The following is a 20,253-nucleotide window of genomic DNA, read 5'->3' as shown; positions in this document are numbered from 1 at the left end:
GATCCTTGCCCATCTTGGCTCATTATGAGCTGCAGAGAGAGACTGGGTGAGGGGATCAAGGCGGTGGTGAACGCCTCCCTTGAGGAGTGATGAGTGATGCCATCAGCCCTCAAGGAGGCAGTGATAAGACCGCTCTTAAAGAAGCCCTCCTTGGATCCTCAAGTTCTGAACAACTTTCGCCCAGTCTCAAATCTGCCATTTTTGGGCAAGGTGATTGAGCGGGTGGTGGCAGTGCAGTTGAAGGCACACTTGGAAGAAACTGATTATCTAGACCCATTTCAGTCGGGCTTCAGGCCTGGGCATGGGACAGAAACGGCCTTGGTCGCCTTGGTGGATGATATGAGGAGGGCTCTGGATAGGGGTGAATGCTCCTTCCTTGTTCTCCTCGACCTCTCAGCGGCTTTTGATACCGTTGACCACAGTATCCTCCTGGACCGCCTGGAGGGGTTGGGCATTGGAAACACTGTATTGCGGTGGTTCCAGTCCTTCCTCTCTGGCAGGTACCAGAGGGTAGCACTGGGAGAGGAGGTTTCGGACCCATGGCCACTTACTTGTGGGGTGCCACAGGGTTCCATCCTCTCCCCGATGCTATTTAACATCTATGTGAAGCCACTGGGGGCTATCATCAGGAGGTTTGGGGTGCAGTGTCATCAATATGCGGATGACACTCAGCTCTACCTCTCATTCAAATCTTCACCAAGGTTGGCCGTAGAATCCCTGTCCAAATGTCTGGAGACCGTGAGTGGCTGGATGGGGAGGAATAAGCTGAAGCTGAACCCTGACAAGACCGAGGTACTTTTGGTGGGAGACAAGAGGAAGCTGGGGGATGTTGACCTGGTGTTGAATGGGGTACAGCTACCCTTGAAAGACCAGGTCCGCAGCCTGGGGGTCATTTTGGACTCCCAGCTGTCCATGGAGGCTCAGGTGTCAGCTGTGAGCTGGACAGCGCTGTATCAACTCCATCTGATACGGCGGCTGCGCCCCTACCTTCCCGACCATCTGCTCCCATCGGTAGTACATGCCCTGGTCTCCTCTCGTTTAGACTACTGTAATGCGCTCTACGTGGGGTTACCCTTGAAGACGGTTCGGAAACTGCAGCTGGTACAGAACGTGGCGGCTCGCCTGATTAAAGGCAGCCGCCAGCGAGATCACATCACTCCAGTGCTGAAGGAGTTGCACTGGTTACCAGTTGTTTTCCGGGCCAAATTCAAGGTGTTGGTTTTGACCTTTAAAACCCTATATGGTTCCGGCCCAGCCTATCTTAAGGAGCGCCTCCAGCAACACCAGACAGGCCGCTTAACAAGATCAGCCTCGGATGGCCTTCTCTCTGTCCCATCAGCCAGGACAGCTAGACTGGTGGGGACGAGGGAGAGGGCCTTCTCTGTGGTGGCCCCCACTCTGTGGAACTCCCTCCCTAGGGAACTCCGTCATGCCCCCTCTTTAATGAGCTTCCGTCGTGCATTAAAAACGTGGTTGTTCATGCAGGCATTTGGGGTGGGTTAAGGTATTTTTTTAAAAAAAAATGTATGGTAAAATTTTATTGTTTTAAATTGTTTATGGTGGGTTGTACATCGCCCAGAGTGGCTGGGTGACCAGTCAGATGGGCGATTAATAAATTTAATAAATAATAAATAATAATAATAATAATACATAGGTGATGTGATATACATTACACTCCAGACCACAATGAATAACCAGCAATCGCACATACAGTTTATAATTTTTATTTTTTTAATAAACAAGCATTTAGAATTTGAAACGTTTCAGTATAAAATGTTAGCTTCAATCACAAATGAGAGTATTTTATAATACTACTTATAAATGGAGCTAAAATAATCAGGAAGAGACCAGAAACAAGCCTCAGAGAGTAACAATAATTAACAGTCAGCACCGGTGTTAAACGACCAATCAAGTTGCATGGCTTCTTTCATCTCATGTTGATTTCTCATTGCTAAGACATGTTTCTTTGCAATATTCACCATTAAAGCAGAAAGTATTACACTGTAAACTTTCAGCTACCAATCCATCAGTGTCCTCAATCAGGGAGCCATGAAAATTCATTGAGGGATAATTCTCCTTTAAGAGCTTTTCTTATGAAAAATTTCCCTGTGCAGAATCCAATGGGGCATTTAGGGCCCCACTGGTCCTCTTATGCCCCGCCAATTCCTTTGCGCAAGCAGCCCCCACCACTTGCATAATAGCAATTTAGCGCTTCCAGGGCAACCTGTAATGAGTGGAAACGCTCGTTTCTGGAAGGAGGCATATCGGTAGCACTAGCATAAGGGACCTCTGCCAACCTGCCTCCTTCCAGGAATGAGTGCTTCTGCTCGTTTTGGGGCTTTCCCTAGGAAGCGCTAAATCTCCCTTGCGTACATGCTGGGTCCTGCTTGTGTTACAGAATTGTCAGAACCCACCACTTGTAGAAGGGAACCAGTAGGGGCATAAGTGCCCCATTAGATTCTGCCCAAAGGTTTTATATAGCACAGAGAAAATTAGGCTAGAGTTCTTCTCACTGAATTCTAATTTTTTATGTGCAGTTCTTAATCTGAAAGAGCAGTCAGTCATAAGAGTCCTTCACTTGCATCCTAAAATTTGCTTTTTGTATGAACTAGTCCTGTTACTCATGCTTAGAATGGGTTGGGAGAACTGTGTGACAGGAAAAGATAGAAAAAAGAGTGTCTAGGATGCAAGTTTGTGAAAAGAGTGTAATGTGAAAATACCGATGGGGTATACTAGCTGGTGGAGGCGGAGTGTTCTCCCTTGAGGTGCATGTTCTTTGCCTACCTAGTGCAGCAGATATCATAGAAACATAGAATAGTAGGGTTGAAAGGGGCCTATAAGACCATCAAGTCCAACCCCCTGCTCAATGCAGGAATCTAAGAGCATCCCTGACAGATGGCTGACCAGCTTCATCTTGAATGCCTCCAGCGTGGGAGAGCCCACCACCTCCCTAGGGACTTGGTTCCATTGTCGTATTGCTCTAACAGTCAGGACATTTTTCCTGATGATCAGCCGGAATCCAGCTTCCTGTAACTTGAGCTCATTATTCCATATCCTGCACTCTGGGATGATTGAGAAGAGACCCTGACCTTCCTCTCTGTAACAACCTTTCAAGTACTTGAGAAGCGCTATTGTATCTCCCCTCAGTCTTCTCTTCTCAAGGCTAAATATGCCTAATTTTTTCAGTCCCTCCTCATAGGGCTTTGTTTCCAGTCCCCTGATCATCTTTGTTGCCCTCCTCTGAACCCTCTCCAGTTTGTCTGCATCCTTAAAGTGTGGCACCCAGAACTGGACACAGTACTCCAGGTGAGGCTTAACCAGTGCTGAGTAGAGGGGAACTAGTACTTCATGTGATTTGGAAGCCATACTTCCATTAATGCAGCCCCAAATATCATTTGCCTTTTTGCAGCCACATCACATTGTTGGCTCATATTCAGCTTGTGATTAGCAACAATTCCAAGATCCTTCTCGCTTGCAGTCTGGTTGAGCCAAGTATCCCCCATCTTGTAACTGTGCATTTGGTTTCTTTTTCCTTGGTGCAGAACTTGGCTTTTATCCCTATTAAATGTCATTCTGTTTTCTGCCCAGCACTCCAGCCTATCATTCTATTTCTGTCTTCCAGGGTATTAGCTATCCCGCCCAATTTTGTGTCATCTGCAAATTTGATCAGCATTCCCTGCACCTCTTCCTCCAAGTCATTAATAAAAATGCTGAAGAGCACTGGGTCCAGGACTGAGCCCTGCGGTACCCCACTAGTTACTTCTCCCCAGTTTGAGAAGGTCCCATTGATAAGCACACTTTGAGTCTGATTCTGTAGCCAACTGTGGATCCACCTGGTAGCTGTTTCATCTAGCCCACTTTGAGCTAGTTTGCTCATCAGGATATCATGGGGCACTTTGTCGAAAGCTTTGCTGAAGTCGAGGTATATGATGTCCACAGCATTCCCACAGTCCACAAAGGAGGTTACCTAATCAAAAATGAGATCAGATTCATCTGGCAGGATTTGTTCTTGACAAATCCATGTTGGCTTTGAGCAATCACTGCATTGTTTTCAAGGTTCTTCCAGATGGATTGCTTTATCATCTGCTCCCGAATTTTCCCAGGGATTGATGTCTGTCTGGTCTGTAGTTCCCAGGGTCCTCCTTTTAGCCCTTTTTGAAGACAGGGACAACATTAGCCCTCCTCCAGTCATTTGGCACTTCACCCGTCCTCCATGATTTCTCAAAGAGAATAGACAGTGGCTCTAAGAGTTCTTCTGCCAGTTCCTTTATTACTCTAGGTTGCTGCTTGTCTGTTTCCTCAATCTGACTGTATCTGCTGGATGGGGATTCCTAGCAGCACTGATTTTTGAGTGTATCAGGATTTGAAACTTATGGAAATGAGGTAGGATTGATTGGAGAGAAGGAAAACTAGTTGAGGAGCAAGAATTTGCTAGGAGAGGCACTTTTTCTTAGGATATTAAGCAGTGTGGAGAGCGTTGAAGATTTAAGACATGATGAAGACATTTGTCTCTTGTTTCCTAAATCCTGAATGGGTAAAGATGGTTGTAACATTCTTAAGTAGCAAAAGGATTTGACAAACAAAAAACAAATTCAGGCACAATAACTATCCCAGAACAAATTATGCAATCAAACTGAAGAATACAAATACACTAATTAAGTGTTGTAACTTTGCCTGATTTGTACTGCTTGTTCCACATGCATAGTTTTGTCTTTGTGTCGTTCAGGATTTTTGTAGAGCAGAATTTCTCAGTTTCAGAGAGAAAACAGTTTGGGTTGAAAGATCTGACCACATGAACACTTCCACTCATGGAGAGTTCCCTCCCACCTCCCAATCTGCAGTCCTGCTGCTCCCAAAATAGCATTCTGGAGGATTTCCTGACTCTCTGGATCCAATTTTTTGAGGCTGGAGGCAAGATAGGCAACCCCCCCTTCGTTGAGTCCAAGCCACTGTATTTAGATGAACAAATAGCATGGATAATTCAGGCTTGACTAATACAGTCCTACTTTCTGATATTAGAAATCAAATCAAATGCTACTGATGATTTTTATACTGTAATTGGCTGATGCAATTTTAAAGGGCCTTTTCACTTTCGGGATATATTTTGTGAGATTAAAAATTCTTTTGTTCTTGTCAGGTGATGATTCTACCTTGAGCAGTATTGGACTTTTTGATGGAGCGGATATATTTGTGTGGAATGGAAAGGAGGTAAAAATCCTCGGTCTTGTAAATGGGGAAAATGTATTTTTGTCAGGTTTTAAAAATTTATTTAAACCTTCTGTTAAATTACATACCCCACGCCAGTTAATAGTTAGAATCTAATTATTCATATGGGAAGTGCTAATTTTATTTCCTTGTGGCAGGATCTCATTGTTCTGCCTCAATCATTCCTGGGTCATTTATTTTTCTTGGTGGCATAGGCGTTTGCAAAAACTATGCCCACTGAATATGTATTCTTTCCATTTCCACAGAGCTCAAAACTTAAATGATGACCACAGTAGTTCCCCACACAAGAAGGCAGCACCCACACCTGGATCCCCATGAACCTACTTCTCTTCCCCTGGCAGGTGTGGTGGCAGTACACCAGGGCAATCCAGAAAATTGGAGATCTCTGTGCATTTCCCATATTCCTATCCCACCTTCTCCTTCTGCACAGTGCAGTTTACTTGAAATCTGGATCTTGAGTAAGCTGCAGCACACAGAGAGGGAGGACTTGATGGGGATATAGGAGACGGTCACAGACCTCCAGTTTCCCAGATGTCCCTATTGAACTACCTCTGTGCACTCCAGTGGAGAGGAAGAAGAGAAGCGGGGCTCTTCTGATAGGAAGGATTTTTCCCGAAATGAAATTCTTAAAATGCCAATGGCAAATAGCCAAAGAAAAAGGAAGTGCATTAAAACATCTGCTTCACATCAGTATGTCTTAATAATATATAATATTAGCTTTGTAAATTTTTTTCTCTGACAGAAAATAAGTACTTTTTTGGTTTCCTTAGTTATGTTTTTCAAAACTATTGCATATGTGTGTACACCAACATTTGACTTGCAGATTTTGTGCTTTGCATGTTCTGTGAGAGTTCCATTTAATGAAGGAAATAAAGCAAAATGAAGGGAAACATAAGCAACCCTTATGTTGCTAAACTGAGATTGCTGAAATCATCAGTAATCTGAAATGTGACTTTCCTGGCTTTGAAATTGGTTAATATTTTTGGCAGACAGAGTTGTCAGCTGCTCATTGGTTATGACTTGCTCATTTTACTACCACCACACAAAGTTTCAGAATATTCATTAAAAATAATATATTAGTTAGAAAACTGGATCATAGTGTGCTCCATGCAGTATACAAGAAAGATCATAGTTCACCAGTGACCAAGTTCTGCAGTTGAAGAGTTAATTTCCTGAAATGTGCTCCCATAATCTGTTTTCAAATAATTCTGTTTTGTTCCCGTAGGTGAATGGAGTGGAGGTTCAGACTGGCATTGACCATGAACCTGTTCTCATAAATGTTCTTCGTTTAGCTGGACATAATGAAGGGCGGAAAGGACAACAATTTATGGAATCCCAGCATGTATTTTCTTGTAGTTCAAGCCTTGGAATTGTTCGTGAAGCCTTAATGTCACCCAAAGGGATCATCTTAAAGAATCATTCAGGGTCTAATAAAGAGGCTGAGAACTGGAAAGTCATCCCTGAAGAAGATATGAAGAAGACTCTCAGAAATGTTGGCCTGACCAATGGAAGCTCAGTACTGGTTTTAGATAGCCATGACCAAAGGTAAATGTTGCAGCTTGGTTTCCTATTAAATAGCAATTCTCCTTTCTGATTTTATTGTGTAATTCAGTTCGGGAAGGCTATTTGGTAAGTCCTTTCTTTTTTGTATGTTTTTTAAACTGATGTGTACTTTAATTCATAGAGTCTTAACCTTTAAAGTTCCTTGAGAGCCATCAGAGACAACCTCCTAAACTCTGGCAGCAGATGTACACCATTCTTGATAGATTATTAAACCTCTACAAATCTGAGCTGATTCCACAAGTTGCCTAGGCAGTCTGCTTCTTTTGTGATATCCCTACAGGGTTTTTCCGAACAACCTCAGCCTGCTACAAATAAAAGTAGCTGCTTCTTCGTATCATAATCATAATTCCTTTCAAAACTAAACTTGGTGGTCCAATACTTATTAGTTTGGCAGCAAAATAGGGCCACCCACGAACAAGGTAGTGGGTCCCATATATTTGTTGATGAGCCAGGTATGCAGAAACATGTTAAGCTGTAACTTTAAAAGAAAAGAGGGGCACACCAAAACCAGCCCAATGAGGACTAAGCATGATCAATAGCTTCCAGGAATGTTGAGGGCAGTTGAGCATCAGCTGGGGGAAGAGAGGGAGAAAAAGGGAGTGATTGGTCTGCTGAAGCTTCAAGTATCTTGAAGTGTCTCGACGAGGGATTCAGGTTGTGGGGGGACTGTGCCTTGAGGTTTAAATCTCCCTTTTCATGCATTATATAGGAAGGCTTCATTGGTTCAGTGGGGTAGGTTTCCTTTCCTACTCCCCAGAAACATTTTTCTTGGGCCTGCTATATAGCAATAAAGCTCAGGGTTGACACCTAGCCCTTTAGCACTATATAGTGCAGAGAAGGAAGATTTCAGGAGAGTAGGAAAGAAAAGATGTCCTTTTTTCCTTTCTCCCCCCATCTCACTTTCCTTCCCTCCACTCCCCCAGTGAACCTTGAACAGTGTTTGAAGCCCCCTAAAGCCCCTAATTTCCCCCCTAAACCTGTCCACATAAGTCAAGTGGGGATCTTTTATCCTGCTATCTGAAGAGCTCAGAGTTGGTAATGATAATTTCCAAGCAGAAACATAAAAAGACATGGCAAGGTCCATCCTCCGGCAAATATAGTATAGGGGTCAATGACATCCTCTATCCTCTCTTTCCATTCCCAGCTTGCTCTTGGCTCCAGAGCATGACTAACCTATGTTGATCTATGGGAGAGAAGATATGGCGAAGTAGATGCAGTCGGAAAATGTTAGTTTGGGTATGAGTTAAAAGGTAGTATGCCTGAGTAGAGATGCGAAGACCTGGAAAAAAAACCTGGAAAAATTCAGGAAGACCCCTTTTTTCCCCCCTGAGGACCGTTTTTGTCTTTTTTCCAAAAAATTGGGAAAATTGAACAGCTTTAGAGTATAAAATACTTTCTTTTAGACTTTAAGGGCTCGATCCTAACTAGGTAAGTGGCCACCTCCAACCTCAGAGGCGGCCGCCTGTCCAAAGCAAGGCAGGAGAGGCATGGGGGGATCGTTCTCTCCGCGTCTCTTCTGCCTTGCTGTTTTTTGCTAGACATCTGTTTTCAGCTGTCTAGCGGTGGGGGGCCCAACCAGGAGTGGAAACTGCCGTACGACACATTGGATGTGTCGTACGTGCAGCCCCACTCTCCCCACCCTGGAACGCCCCTTTTCAGTCACTCTGCACTCCTCTTACGAGCGTGGAGGATGGGGCTTGTCTGCGCTGCCTCGGAGGCAGCGCGGACAAAAAGGAAAGTCAGTTTTCTGGGAACCAACCTCGGAGTGTGGGCTCCGAGGTCGGTTCCCGGAAAAGAGCATATCCTGTGGCCCTCTAGACAGTGTCTAGTGGCCATAGGATTGCTCCTTCCAACAAAGTGCTTATATATTGTTACCCAGTCTTTACTCCCACAAAAATGATTTCTAAAAAACTATGTAATAACACTTTTATAGAAAGACCAGAGACGTAAAATGTCAGGAAATAATTACGCCTTGGGGAAAATGTTTTTTTAATGCTCTCTGTAAGATTCCCAGCATAGGTAGTTCTTTCATTCCTTAATCAAATTATTGATCTAAAGTATATTTTACTGACAGACATTATGCTTATTTCCCAGTATGCGAGTAGAGTCACCGTTGTGCATTCTTGATGGTAAATGTACATTCTTGACAGCTTGGGTTTAGTTCTATAGAGTCCTGTGTTTCTGATGCTATAGCAGTTATTTAATATAGTTCTATTTTATTCAGACATTAACTACAAATGTACTAACTGAGTTTACTTTTAAAAGTTATAAATATAATAATATTTCTATGAGCAAACTCTAAATCATACATAAAATAACTCTAGGAACAGAAAGGCTCCTTTATGTTCCTAAAGCAGCGCTCCCCAACCTGCTGCCCTCTGCATGTTGTAGACTACAGTGCCCAGCATTCCCGACCATTGGCTGTGCTGCCTGAGGCTGATGGGAGCTGAAGTCCAAAATATCTGGAAGGCACCAGGTTGGGGAAGGCTGGCTTAAAGCGACAAAGTGACTTTAGATTTCTAAATACCTCTAAAAAAGAAGTACTGCTTATTTTTCAGTTTTTCCAAAATTTCCAATTTTTCTGACACCCCCCCTGGAAAAAAAACTGTATCTTTCCCCCATGGCCTCAAAATTTCTGGAAATTTTACATCTCTGCTTCTGAGAAACAAGTTATGTGAACAAGGGGTGTGTAAGGACTTGACTGAAATCTTTGATGTGGAGCAGTATATAAACATTGTAAATAAAATAAATAAAAAAAATGGTGTACAACTCTGAACAAGGCTAAAATATGTAGTTCATAGAATAGAAGCATAGAATAGTAGGGTTGGAAGGGGCCTACAAGGCCATTGAGTCCAACCCCCTGCTCAATGCAGGAATCCAAGTCAGAGCATCCCTAACAGATGGCTGTCCAGCCTCATCTTGAACGCCTCCAGTGTGGGAGAGCCCACCACCTCCCCAGGTAATTGGTTCCATTGTCGTATTGCTCTAACAGTCTGGAAGTTTTTCCTGATGTTCAGCCAGAATCTGGCTTCCTGTCACTTGAGCCCATTATTCCGTGTCCTGCACTCTGGGATGATTGAGAAGAGATCCTGGCCTTCCTCTCTGTGACAATCTTTCAAGTACTTGAAGAGCGCCATCATATCTCCCCTCAGTCTTCTCTTCTCAAGGCTAAACATGCCCAGTTATTTCAGTCTCTCTTCATAGGGCTTTGTTTCCAGTCCCCTGATCATCTTTGTTGCCCTCCTCTGAACCCTCTCCAGTTTGTCTGCATCTTTTTAAAGTGTGGTGCCCAGAATTGGACACAGTACTCCAGATGAGGCCTAACCAGTGCTGAGTAGAGGGGAACTAGTACTTCCCGGGATTTGGAAGCTATGCTTATATTAATGCAGCCCAAAAGAGCATTTGCGTTTTTTGCAGCCACATCACATTGTTGGCTCATATTCAGCTTGTGATCAGCAACAATTCCAAGATCCTTCTCGCTTGTCGTGTTGTTGAGGCACGTATCCCCCATCTTGTAACTGTGCATTTGGTTTCTTTTTCCTTGGTGCAGAACTTGGCATTTATCCCTATTAAATGGCATTCTGTTGTTTTCTGCCCAGTGCTCCAGTCTATCCAGATCACTTTGAATTTTGTTTCTGTCTTCCAAAGTATTAGCTATCCCGCCCAATTTTGTGTCATCTTCAAATCTGATCAGCATTCCCTGCACCTCCTCCTCCAAGTCATTAATAAAAATGTTGACAAGCACTGGGCCCAGGAAAGAGCCCTGTGGTACCCCGCTCGTTACCTGTCCCCAGTTTGAGAAGGTCCCATTGATAAGCACTCTTTGAGTCCGATTCTGTAGCCAACTGTGGATCTACCTGATCGTTGTTTCATCTAGCCCACTTTGAGCTAGTTTGCTCATCAGGATATCATGGGGCACTTTGTTGAAAGCTTTGCTGAAGTTGAGGTATATGATGTCCACAGCATTCCCACGGTCCACAAGGGAGGTTACTTGATCAAAAAATGAGATCAGATTTGTCTGGCAGGACTTGTTTTTGACAAATCCATGTTGGCTTCGAGTAATCACTGCATTGTTTTCAAGGTGCTTCCAGTTGGATTGCTTTATCATCTGCTCCAGAATTTTCCCCAGGATTGATGTCAGACTGTAGTTGGTCTGTAGTTCCCAGGTTCCTCCTTTTTACCCTTTTTGAAGATAGGGACAACATTAGCCCTCCTCCAGTCATCTGGCACTTCCCCCGTCCTCCATGATTTCTCAAAGAGAATAGACAGCGGTTCTGAGAGTTCTTCTGCCAGTTCCTTTATTACTCTAGGATGCAGTTCATCTGGCCCTGGAGATTGGAACTCATTCAAAGTAATTAGGTGTTCCTTGACCATATGCCTATCGATCCCAAGCTGCAATCCTGCCCCTTCAGCCTGTACTTTGCCTTTGCCAGGGGGGTCATAGACCGTCTTTTGGGAGAAGACTGAGCCAAAGCAGGAATTGAGCACCTCTGCCTTTTCTTTGTCATCTGTTATCATTTTGCCATCCTTATTTAATAGCTGAACAACCATGTCTTTTCTCTGCCTTTTACTATGCACGTAGCTGAAGAAAGCCTTTTTGTTGTTTTTAGCATCCCACGCTAACCTCAGCTCGTTCTCAGCTTTAGCCTTCCTGATGCCATCCCTGTAGTTCTGTGCTACCTGCCTGTACACTTCCTTTGTTACTTGGCCTTCTTTCCACTTCCTATATGTGTCCTTTTTTGTTTTCAGGTCATCCCTAAGCTTTTTGTGAAGCCACATTGGCTTCTTCTGTTGTCTTCCACCTTTTCTTCTTGTTGGAATTGTTTGTGATTGTGCCTTGAGAATTTCCTTTTTTAAAAGCTCCCACCCATCTTGGACTCCTTTTCTCATTAGCGTCGCTTGCCATGGGACCTTGCTGATCATTGTTCTGAGTTAATTAAAATCAGCTTTCCTAAAATCCAGGGTACGCGTTTGACTACACTTGGCTTTTGCTTCCCTTAGAACCAAGAACTCAAGTACAATATGGTTGCTTTCCCCCAGAGTTCCTGTAACTGCTACTTGATCCACTAAGTCATCTCTGTTGGTTAGGATCAAGTCAAGGATAGCCGATCCTCTAGTTCCTTCCTCTACTTCCTGTAGGAGGAAGTTATCTGCCACACAAGTCAGGAATTTCCTGGAGGGGCCATGTTTTGCAGAATTTGTCTCCCAACAAATATCGGGGAAATTGAAGTCCCCCATTGCTACTACATCATGCTTCCTTAAAACGTTGGCTATTTGCTTTTCAAAAGTTTCATCCTCGTCTTCTCTTTGGTTGGGTGGCCGGTAGTAGACTCCGACCACCAAGTTCCTTTTATTCTTTGCTCCATTTATTTAAACCCAGATGCTCTCGATGGGGCTACCAAGCTCATCCTCCTGTATTTCTGTGCAGAGATATGTATTTTTCACATACAGTGCAACCCCACCTCCCTTTCTGTTCCTCCTGTTCTTTTTGAACAAGTTCTATCCTTCAATTGCTGTATTCCAGTCATGAGAGTCATCCCACCAAGTCTCAGTTATACTTATCAAGTCATAATTTCCCTCCTGTATTAAGAGTTCAAGTTCGTTCTGTCTGTTTCCCATACTCTGGGCATTAGTATATAGACATCGAAGACCATGTGCTTCATAGTCTGGCTTTCCTCCTATATGTGTCTGAAGACTATTATTGAGCGCTATCAGAGCTGTTCTCTCTGTTGCGGTGCATGCACCTACGTCCATTGTTACTCCCAACATTATATCTCCCTTCCCCGTAGGATTCAGTTTAAAGCCCTCCTGATGAAGTTCCTCATGCTGTGGCCAAACACATTCTTCCCATCCTTTGTGAGGCGCAACCCGTCCCTTGCCAATTGCCCATCTTCTATGAAGTATAGCCCGTGGTCCCAGAATCCAAATCTCTCTCGTCGGCACCACCTTTGTAGCCAGTCATTCACCCGGAGTATTTTTCACTCCCTTTCTATCCCTCTTCTAACTACTGGAAGGATGGATGAGAAAACTTTGTGGGTCCCAAAGATCATGAGTTTCCTTCCCAAAGCTTCAAAGTCTGATGTGATTTCTTCGTAGCTCCGCTTGGCGGTATCATTTGTTCCCACATGAATGAGAAGAAAGGGATACCTGTCAGTGGGCTTTATGAGTGTAGGCAACCTTTCAGTTACGTCTCTAATTTGTCCTCCCGGGAGACAACATACCTGGCGAGTCCACGGGTCTTCGCGACATACTTGGTTCTCGATCCCATGCAGCAAGGAGTCTCCCACTACTACCACTCTTCTCTTCTTGTTGTTGTTGTAGGCCTGGGTTTCATCGCCTCTGTTTGACTGACCTTCAGCCTCTTGCTCACTCTCATGTAGGTTCCCCTGTGATTCTTCCTCTGCAGGCTGTCCTCCAGTCCCATCCGCAAGTACCTGGAATCGGTTCCACAGCTCCACTGCTTCCACTGGCACAGAGTGTCGTCTAGTTCTTCTTCTCCTAACTGTCACCTTTTTCCAAGGAGTATCCTCTACTCCATTTTTCTTCACCTCAGCATTTCCCACTGCCTCCTCTTGCTGTTGCTCTTCAAGCTTCTCGTCTTCCCTTTGCTGCTGTAGTTCCCCCATTCTGTCCAAGAACTCTTCATGTTCTCTCATTCCCCGGAGGGTCGACAGTCGCCGCTCCAGTCCACTTACTTTTTCTTCCAGCAGCGTGTTCAACTTGCAATTGTTGCAGATGTAGGCCTTGTTGTTCTCAGGCAAGAAAACAAACATTGCACACACCTTGCAGGTCACCACCACTGGAGAGTCTTGTCCTTCCATAGCCTCTTTTCCGTTTTTGTGTCTAGCTTTGTGATTGTTCTAGACTAGCCTGTGCCTGCTCCTCTACTCACTAGAGGTTAAAAGCAGTGTCCCACTGGTGTGGAAGTGTGTGTTACAAGACAAATAAATGGAAAAAAGTTTGTTAAAAAAGAAAAGAAAAAAAAAGTTTGGGGCCTCCCCCTTGAACTCCCCTGCCAAACTCCCCTGGCCAACTCCTGTTTGCTCCCCCTGTTGGCTTGCTCTGGTCACTCGCTCTCTGGGAGCTTGCTTGCTTCTGTAGTCCCTGGACCAGCTGGAGCAGCTTGCTCTGCTCTGCTGTGCTCTGCTCTGCTCAGCTGAGAGGTGGGAAACAGACTGTTAAGAATCTGGTTTCCTTTTCCAATGTTTCCTTTGGACCCTTTAGTGCTGGAGCTCTCTCCTAAGATGCTTAATTTATGCCCCATTTTTGCTGTCAGGTTTTGCCTCATAGATCTGCTTCTGTGAGAAAACCTATATTTAATCATTCTTGTTCCCAGTTCTTATGTGTCATTTTAAAAATAGTTTTATAGTTTCATTTCTCTTGACAGTACAAATGGAGTGTGATATGGGAATGCATATCTTCAGTGCTAGAGCTTCTTTGTTGGCTCTCTTTGCATTAGTATCCATACAGATGATGACAGCTGTCTTTAACTGGATCTGATTCTTGGATCATGTAGAGTCATACTGGAATTTAAGTCATCTGAATGGATTTCTCTGGAGTTGGTATTCCTGGGGTCTGCTTTCAGAAATATCTCTTGGCAACTGTCCCACTGTACAAACTAACACATGCTCAACTGTGCTAATTTAATCAGCTATGGACTGAGTGTCAGCATCATATGCTGAAGAATGGTACACATTAGCTTTCAGCACATAGCTCCAATAGAACAGATGCCCCAAATCCAGCGGTGGCATTAATCACACAGTGAGCTCAACCAACAGCAGTAGAGCTAAAAGTCACCACAGACTGACTTAAGGACAAGGAACCATAGCTGGGCGCCGAAGAGCTACTTTAGATTCACTCAAGGACTTGGGCACGCTTAGTGGGATTTTGACCTCCTTCCTTTGAACATATCAGAAATTGCTGTCTCAGCCGTTTCAACACAGATTGCTATGTAGTATGGCTGGGGCCCTGGAGTATACTGTTCAAACAATCTCAAACACAAAGATTCCTTGGGCTTAACTTACAGAACTATTTGTGAAGTTCTTTGGATTCTGGCCTATGGGATGAAAGGGTTGTAGGAATTTGTCTTAAGTGTATTTTATTTTTTAATTTAGAATAGTTTTGGATTGCCCCTCCACTCAATGACTGCCTGAGGCAATGGTAAAAAAAATCAAAGATTAAAGTATATAAAAATAAGTCTGTGTGCAACCACCCTTCAATATATATCATTCTCCCAAAGCCCAAATCTCCTTCAAACATAAACTTGTTTCATAGTATCTGATTGATTAATAATTAATTAAATAACAAGAGGAAGAGAAGGAAAAAAGAAAAAAATCTGGTAAGAATGTGATATTGACTAAAACCAGATTTAAAATGTGATGGTGTGATTTGTGACGCATATACACTGCCTATCACAGTGTTGTCTTCATGAGCAAGACTGAAATATGAAATATGTGACTGATATTTGCAAGAAAAGTTCATTGTATAAGAACAAGAACCTATCTTGCTGGGCATTTAGTTATTTACATAAGTACAATTGTTCAGAACACATTTTCCTGCAGTCTGTCTTACACGTGGTGCACAATTATGCATTCTAAGCATGTGTTGTTTGCAGCATGGTGAATGTGGCAGGCGGCAATTTGACTGCTTTTACGCATGATATCAGCTGGTTACAAGTAAAAAATTTCTGTAGTTTGGAGGCTGAAGAGATGCAAGTTAAAATTACTGCAACTATTGAAACAGTAAGTAAAGGAATTGTGATTGTGCATGGCTCTGAGAGACATCATCTCCTATGATTCATTTCCTTCCATTCAGCCCAGCCTAGCTCAGCTATTTTGTTTTATTTTACTTTCTAACTTGTCCAGTTATAGAAAGCTGCTTCCTTTGTTACTTTGTTCTGCTTGTATTTTTAGATGGTTATAGGGAAGTAGGAAATTACCTGAAGACTGCATGTGTTTGTAACATGCATATTGTCAGCTGTGAGTCTGAGGGCTGATTCACACCTCAATTTTTCAAGTAGGATACAAATAAATACCCCAGTTTAAAGTGCGAATATGTGTGTGGTACAGTCTGTTCTGAGTGGTGGGTGTATAGTTAAATGGCTGGGTTCTCTGCAGTACACATGTGTTTCTGTGTTTACTTTTTATACTTGGACACATGACAGTCTTCAGGAAGGCTTGCCACAAGTATGTTTCATATTTGCAGCTGACTCTTTGCATATTACCAAGGCATGTGTTATTGGGTATATTCCAGCAGTTTCCCTACATGCATCTTTAGCGTGCAAGTTGGGAAATAAAACATAGGAAGTGAGCTATAATCTTGGGACACCAAACCATTTTTAAGGACTAAAGTACAATTAAAAATGACTGGGTACCTATTGCTTGACACAAAAAAACCCTGGGCAAGTTAAAAATGGTTTCAGTAACTACTCATTAGCTTATGGAGAAAAATAAGATGTGAGATGATTTTTAAAAGATATATAAATAGTTGCTGTGTGTGAGTGAGGGAAACACTTAAATATGTATTCTTTTGATATACCAAGCTTTTCTATATATTTATATATTTATTTAGAGTATTTGTATCCCGTTCCTCAGCCAAAAAGGCTCCTGGAGCAGCTTACATATCATTAAAAGAAGGCAGTGTCTCCTGACAGGCTTACAATTTAAAAGATGTGGCACACAAAGAAAAAGGAATAGGGAGGGAAGAGGAAAAATAAAGTCTTTCACCCTCTTATCTCCCTCAGCGCAGCATGCTGGAATGGCTGCTGGTGGAGACAGTTGAGGGAGGAGGAGCCCTCCTGAGGGAGCTCTTCAGCACGGCTGGTAGAATGGCCTTGCTCTCCCTCTCATCTTCCTCAGTACAATCTCATTCTTTGTTTGGCTTATTTATTGTAACATATATTAGAGAGGTTTTCTCAGCCAAAAATGAAATTCTTGGCTGCTAATAGCTTTAACATTTTTCTATCATCTATTGAGAGAGGTGAGTATATAAATAACTGCAAAGGGGTTGTAGGGGTTGTATCCAGTGGTTGGGTGAGTGAAAGGTATCTCACAGAACTGTTCTTTCTCTAACCCCTCCTCCCTTCTATAGCTCCATGTTCCCTCTGAAAACCTAGGGCAAGATTTCTCTGCCTAGTTTTGGGTGATCCCTGCTCTTACTGCAGTTCCGTGTAGCCCACACTGTACAGGTGGGCCCCATGACCCTCTGGAGAGGGTTTTCAGGGGACTGCAAGGGGAAGGGGAAGAGAAAGATTAATTGTGCGAGCTGCTTTCTGCCCCTGTAACCATAGAATACAACCTAGAGTCTGTGTTCCTTTGCTATATCACTTCTTGCTCTGCATTATTCCTTTAGGTGATGGCAGATATCAGAATTAAAGCAATAGAGGAAATGCAGTTGGACAAGGAGCTAGGTAAATTAGGTTTACGTCTTTTGTTTTATTTAGTTGAATTGTTATTTCAAAGTTGTTGAAGACTTTAAGTAATATAAAAGAGTGGGGTAGGATAAAAGTTAATGGGTTCAATCCAGAGTGGATTCAGAGGTCTAGTAGAGGCTCCCGGTGGAGGAAGGCAGAAGGTGATTTTTACCAATCCCCCCTTCTGCTTGCAGCCCCCATGCCACCTCCCACATTGTTCCAGAGCAGTTTCCTCCAGCATGAACATTCTGTGAATGCCGTTCCACTGAGAAGAACACTGCTAAATCCTGCCCACTTACCCCTTTCTTTAATGGTAGATAAAATATTAAGACATGGCAGTTTCTATCATTTTTAAAGATAATTTATTAGTCTACTGCACAGATTAGTATTGCACAAAAATGATTAAAGGGAAACGTTTTGTGTGCACAGAAGAAATTCTTAATTTCTGTTATTGTACAGGCACCTGTATTGAGCACCGGTATGATTAAGATACAGGGATCAAATCTTCTACTGTTTAAATGCCTAAATATTCTATTCAATATAAAGTCAAAGTCTGTCCCAACCAGCTGAAATTTGTTACAGAGAACCTACACCATAGGTGGGCAGGCCATTGGTACATGTGGCACTTGGCCACTCTCGGTGCAGCCTGCGGAGCCCCATCCACTTTCCCCCACTGCCCAGTTGATCAACTATCAGGTGGACCGTGGGGAATAGACAACTGTTCGGGTGCTGTAACTAGCAGGGAAACAGCAATCCTGATCAGGGTCTCGACTGGGGGCAGGGGGGGCTTTAACCTTGCCCCCTTCAGTGATCCTGATGCACCCATATCACTGTGGGTGGCAAGGGAGGTTATAACTTTGCCCTCTCCCCACTGAGATCAGGATTGTGGGGAGAGGAAACTGTGTGAGTGTGTGTGCGGGGCATCAGTGTGTGTATGTCTTGGGATGGGTGTGTGTGTCGGCTTGTTACTGTAGAGGACAAAAGTCTATGCTAATCCTAAGGTAAATGAAACTGCATATAGCTGCGTTTATTCCATTGTTGTCCCTTTTCTCATGTTACAGTGAACAATAGCTGTCTCAGACCCATTAGCAAAAATGGAAAACTTCTCTGTCCGGGTAAGGTCATGTAGTTATCATCCAAGTAAAATTTAATACAGATACATGACATGTATGTTCTGTCTCCCACCCCCTGATCAAAGTAGCTTTGTGTGGTCAGCCAACCATTTGTTTTATCTATGTTAATTGCATCTTCCTCTCTCTTTAGGCTTAGGGTTGCATTGCATATTATATTTTTCAGAATGGAAAGAATCTCTTTTGGAAAATATGACTATTGTGGCACATGTACTTTTCCTGTTGAAAGTACACAGTTTAGAGAGCTGATGAAAGTAGCATTGGATTGTTGTCATGTAGAAACATGTGATGTATGAAGATTCCCTTAAAAAGGACCTCAAAGTCATCCAATGGACTCCAGCCCACACCACATATTTAACAACCCTGCAAACAGGTCACATCTTTTTCCTCTTAATCCCACTAAAAATAGTAAGGCACTCCAGAGTAGGTGTGTTTGAGGACTGCTGTCTTCCAGCAGAATTAGACATTATATGAACAAATATGTGGTCCCAACCCCACATTTTATAAGTTATAGGAGAGGAGGGAGCACTGTAGGGGAGGATCAGTGGGCTTAATCCCTGTCACATACCTTCATTCACCCCTGCAAATGCCCAGTCCCCCTTGGTTTTTTCCCCACCAGCCAGATTTCAGAGCCCAGGTGGAGAAAAAAATCATTTAAAAAAACTAGGGGCGAGTTTACAGGTCACTTGCAGGGAGAACTGGTGGGCAGGATAATGGTAAAGCATACCCTGCTTTCCCACCAGTTCTTCCTTGAAAGTGCCTCACCCACCCACCTACCCACCCCTTCCTCCCTTCTGCATGTATTGTGAGGAAACACAGGTTGGATATGCCTTAGTTTCCTTACTAACATATAAACTGTGCTGTTAGTCCTGGGATCAGGCACACCATTAGCCCACCCCCCGGATGTCCATGTGTTGGTGTGGACATCTCCAGGGAGGAAGCCTATGTGTGCACAGCTATTTGCGTGTAGGCTTCCTCTCTGCAGACAAAATGAAAGTGGAAGCTTTCCTATCTAATACTTAATGCATGCTTCTCAGTATTGTTAATATCTGAAGTATACACTGGCAAGCTTTTACTGAGTTTGGCTTAAAACTGTAGTCCAGCATCATCATAACCTCCATTTCTGATGTTCAGGTGTAAGTGCTGATGTAGCCAAAACAATGCTATCCACACACAAGAGGGAGGTATTAGTAGGCTTGAGGGAACCTCAGTGCTTGCGTACATTCAGAAAATCTATACAGCAACACCCCCCCCCCAACACACACACACATGTTTTAGTAGGCAAAATGGATTGGTGTATTCTATATATGGAGAACGACTGCAAGAAGAAATAGGAAAACTCTAAAATAGTGTAAAATAGTTTAAATGATGCCAGGGCAATAGAAGGAGTTCAGTCTCGGTTTCCAATCTTGGAACGGGCCATAAATAAGTATATATCCAGCACATAAAACGACTGGGCCATGTAAGTTCTAATTAGCAATGAATTAACAATGAAGTGTCCAGTGATCCAATATTTGTAATTTATATGTGTTGCAATGCATTTGAGGGGTTCCTGTTTAATACTGTTGCAATGCATTTTGGAGATTTTCTGCTTAAATATTATTGCTTTAATAAACTAAACTTTGTGCGCTCCTGTTCTGGACTCCTTAAGTGCCTGAGGATTATACTGTTAAAGAAGCAGAGCTGAAAATGGGAAGCTTGCTAGGACTGTGCTCTGGAAAAGCTCCAACAGCCACTCAGGTAAAATAAGCTTTTTCACAGTGTTATTTTTTAAACATTTGTAACTATTCTTATCATTTTGTTAGTATTGAAAGTGACAGAATAGAATTAATGTTCCCTTGGTTGAAGTCCACATCTCATCGAAGTCATGCTAAACGTTTAGTACACTGTTTTTAATGCACTTGGACTGTGTTGGCTCACAGC

At 43.2% G+C, this 20,253-nt stretch overlaps 1 protein-coding gene across 10 annotated transcripts in view; it reads left to right on the top strand.

Annotated features, from left to right (window-relative positions):
• The window catches only part of USP40 (ubiquitin specific peptidase 40), a 70,750-nt gene that overhangs the window by 25,805 nt on the left and 24,692 nt on the right, over positions 1-20,253 (top strand). For all 10 annotated transcript variants that reach the window (XR_014785762.1, XM_084819987.1, XM_084819951.1 and 7 more), the window contains 6 exons: positions 5,138-5,208; positions 6,452-6,771; positions 15,404-15,530; positions 17,140-17,197; positions 18,262-18,315; positions 19,982-20,070. Coding sequence is in view for 9 of the 10 variants with exons in the window: in XM_084819987.1 (XP_084676113.1) it covers positions 5,138-5,208; positions 6,452-6,771; positions 15,404-15,530; positions 17,140-17,197; positions 18,262-18,315; positions 19,982-20,070 (719 nt within the window). In the remaining variant the exon portion in view is untranslated. The remainder of the gene's footprint in view (positions 1-5,137; positions 5,209-6,451; positions 6,772-15,403; positions 15,531-17,139; positions 17,198-18,261; positions 18,316-19,981; positions 20,071-20,253) is intronic.

Source organism: Heloderma suspectum, chromosome 1 (genome assembly GCF_057233095.1).
Source record: "Heloderma suspectum isolate Gila_16-S chromosome 1, 16-S_ref, whole genome shotgun sequence".
NCBI classification, from domain to species: domain Eukaryota; kingdom Metazoa; phylum Chordata; class Lepidosauria; order Squamata; family Helodermatidae; genus Heloderma; species Heloderma suspectum.
This window is presented reverse-complemented; position numbering and strand designations above follow the sequence as displayed.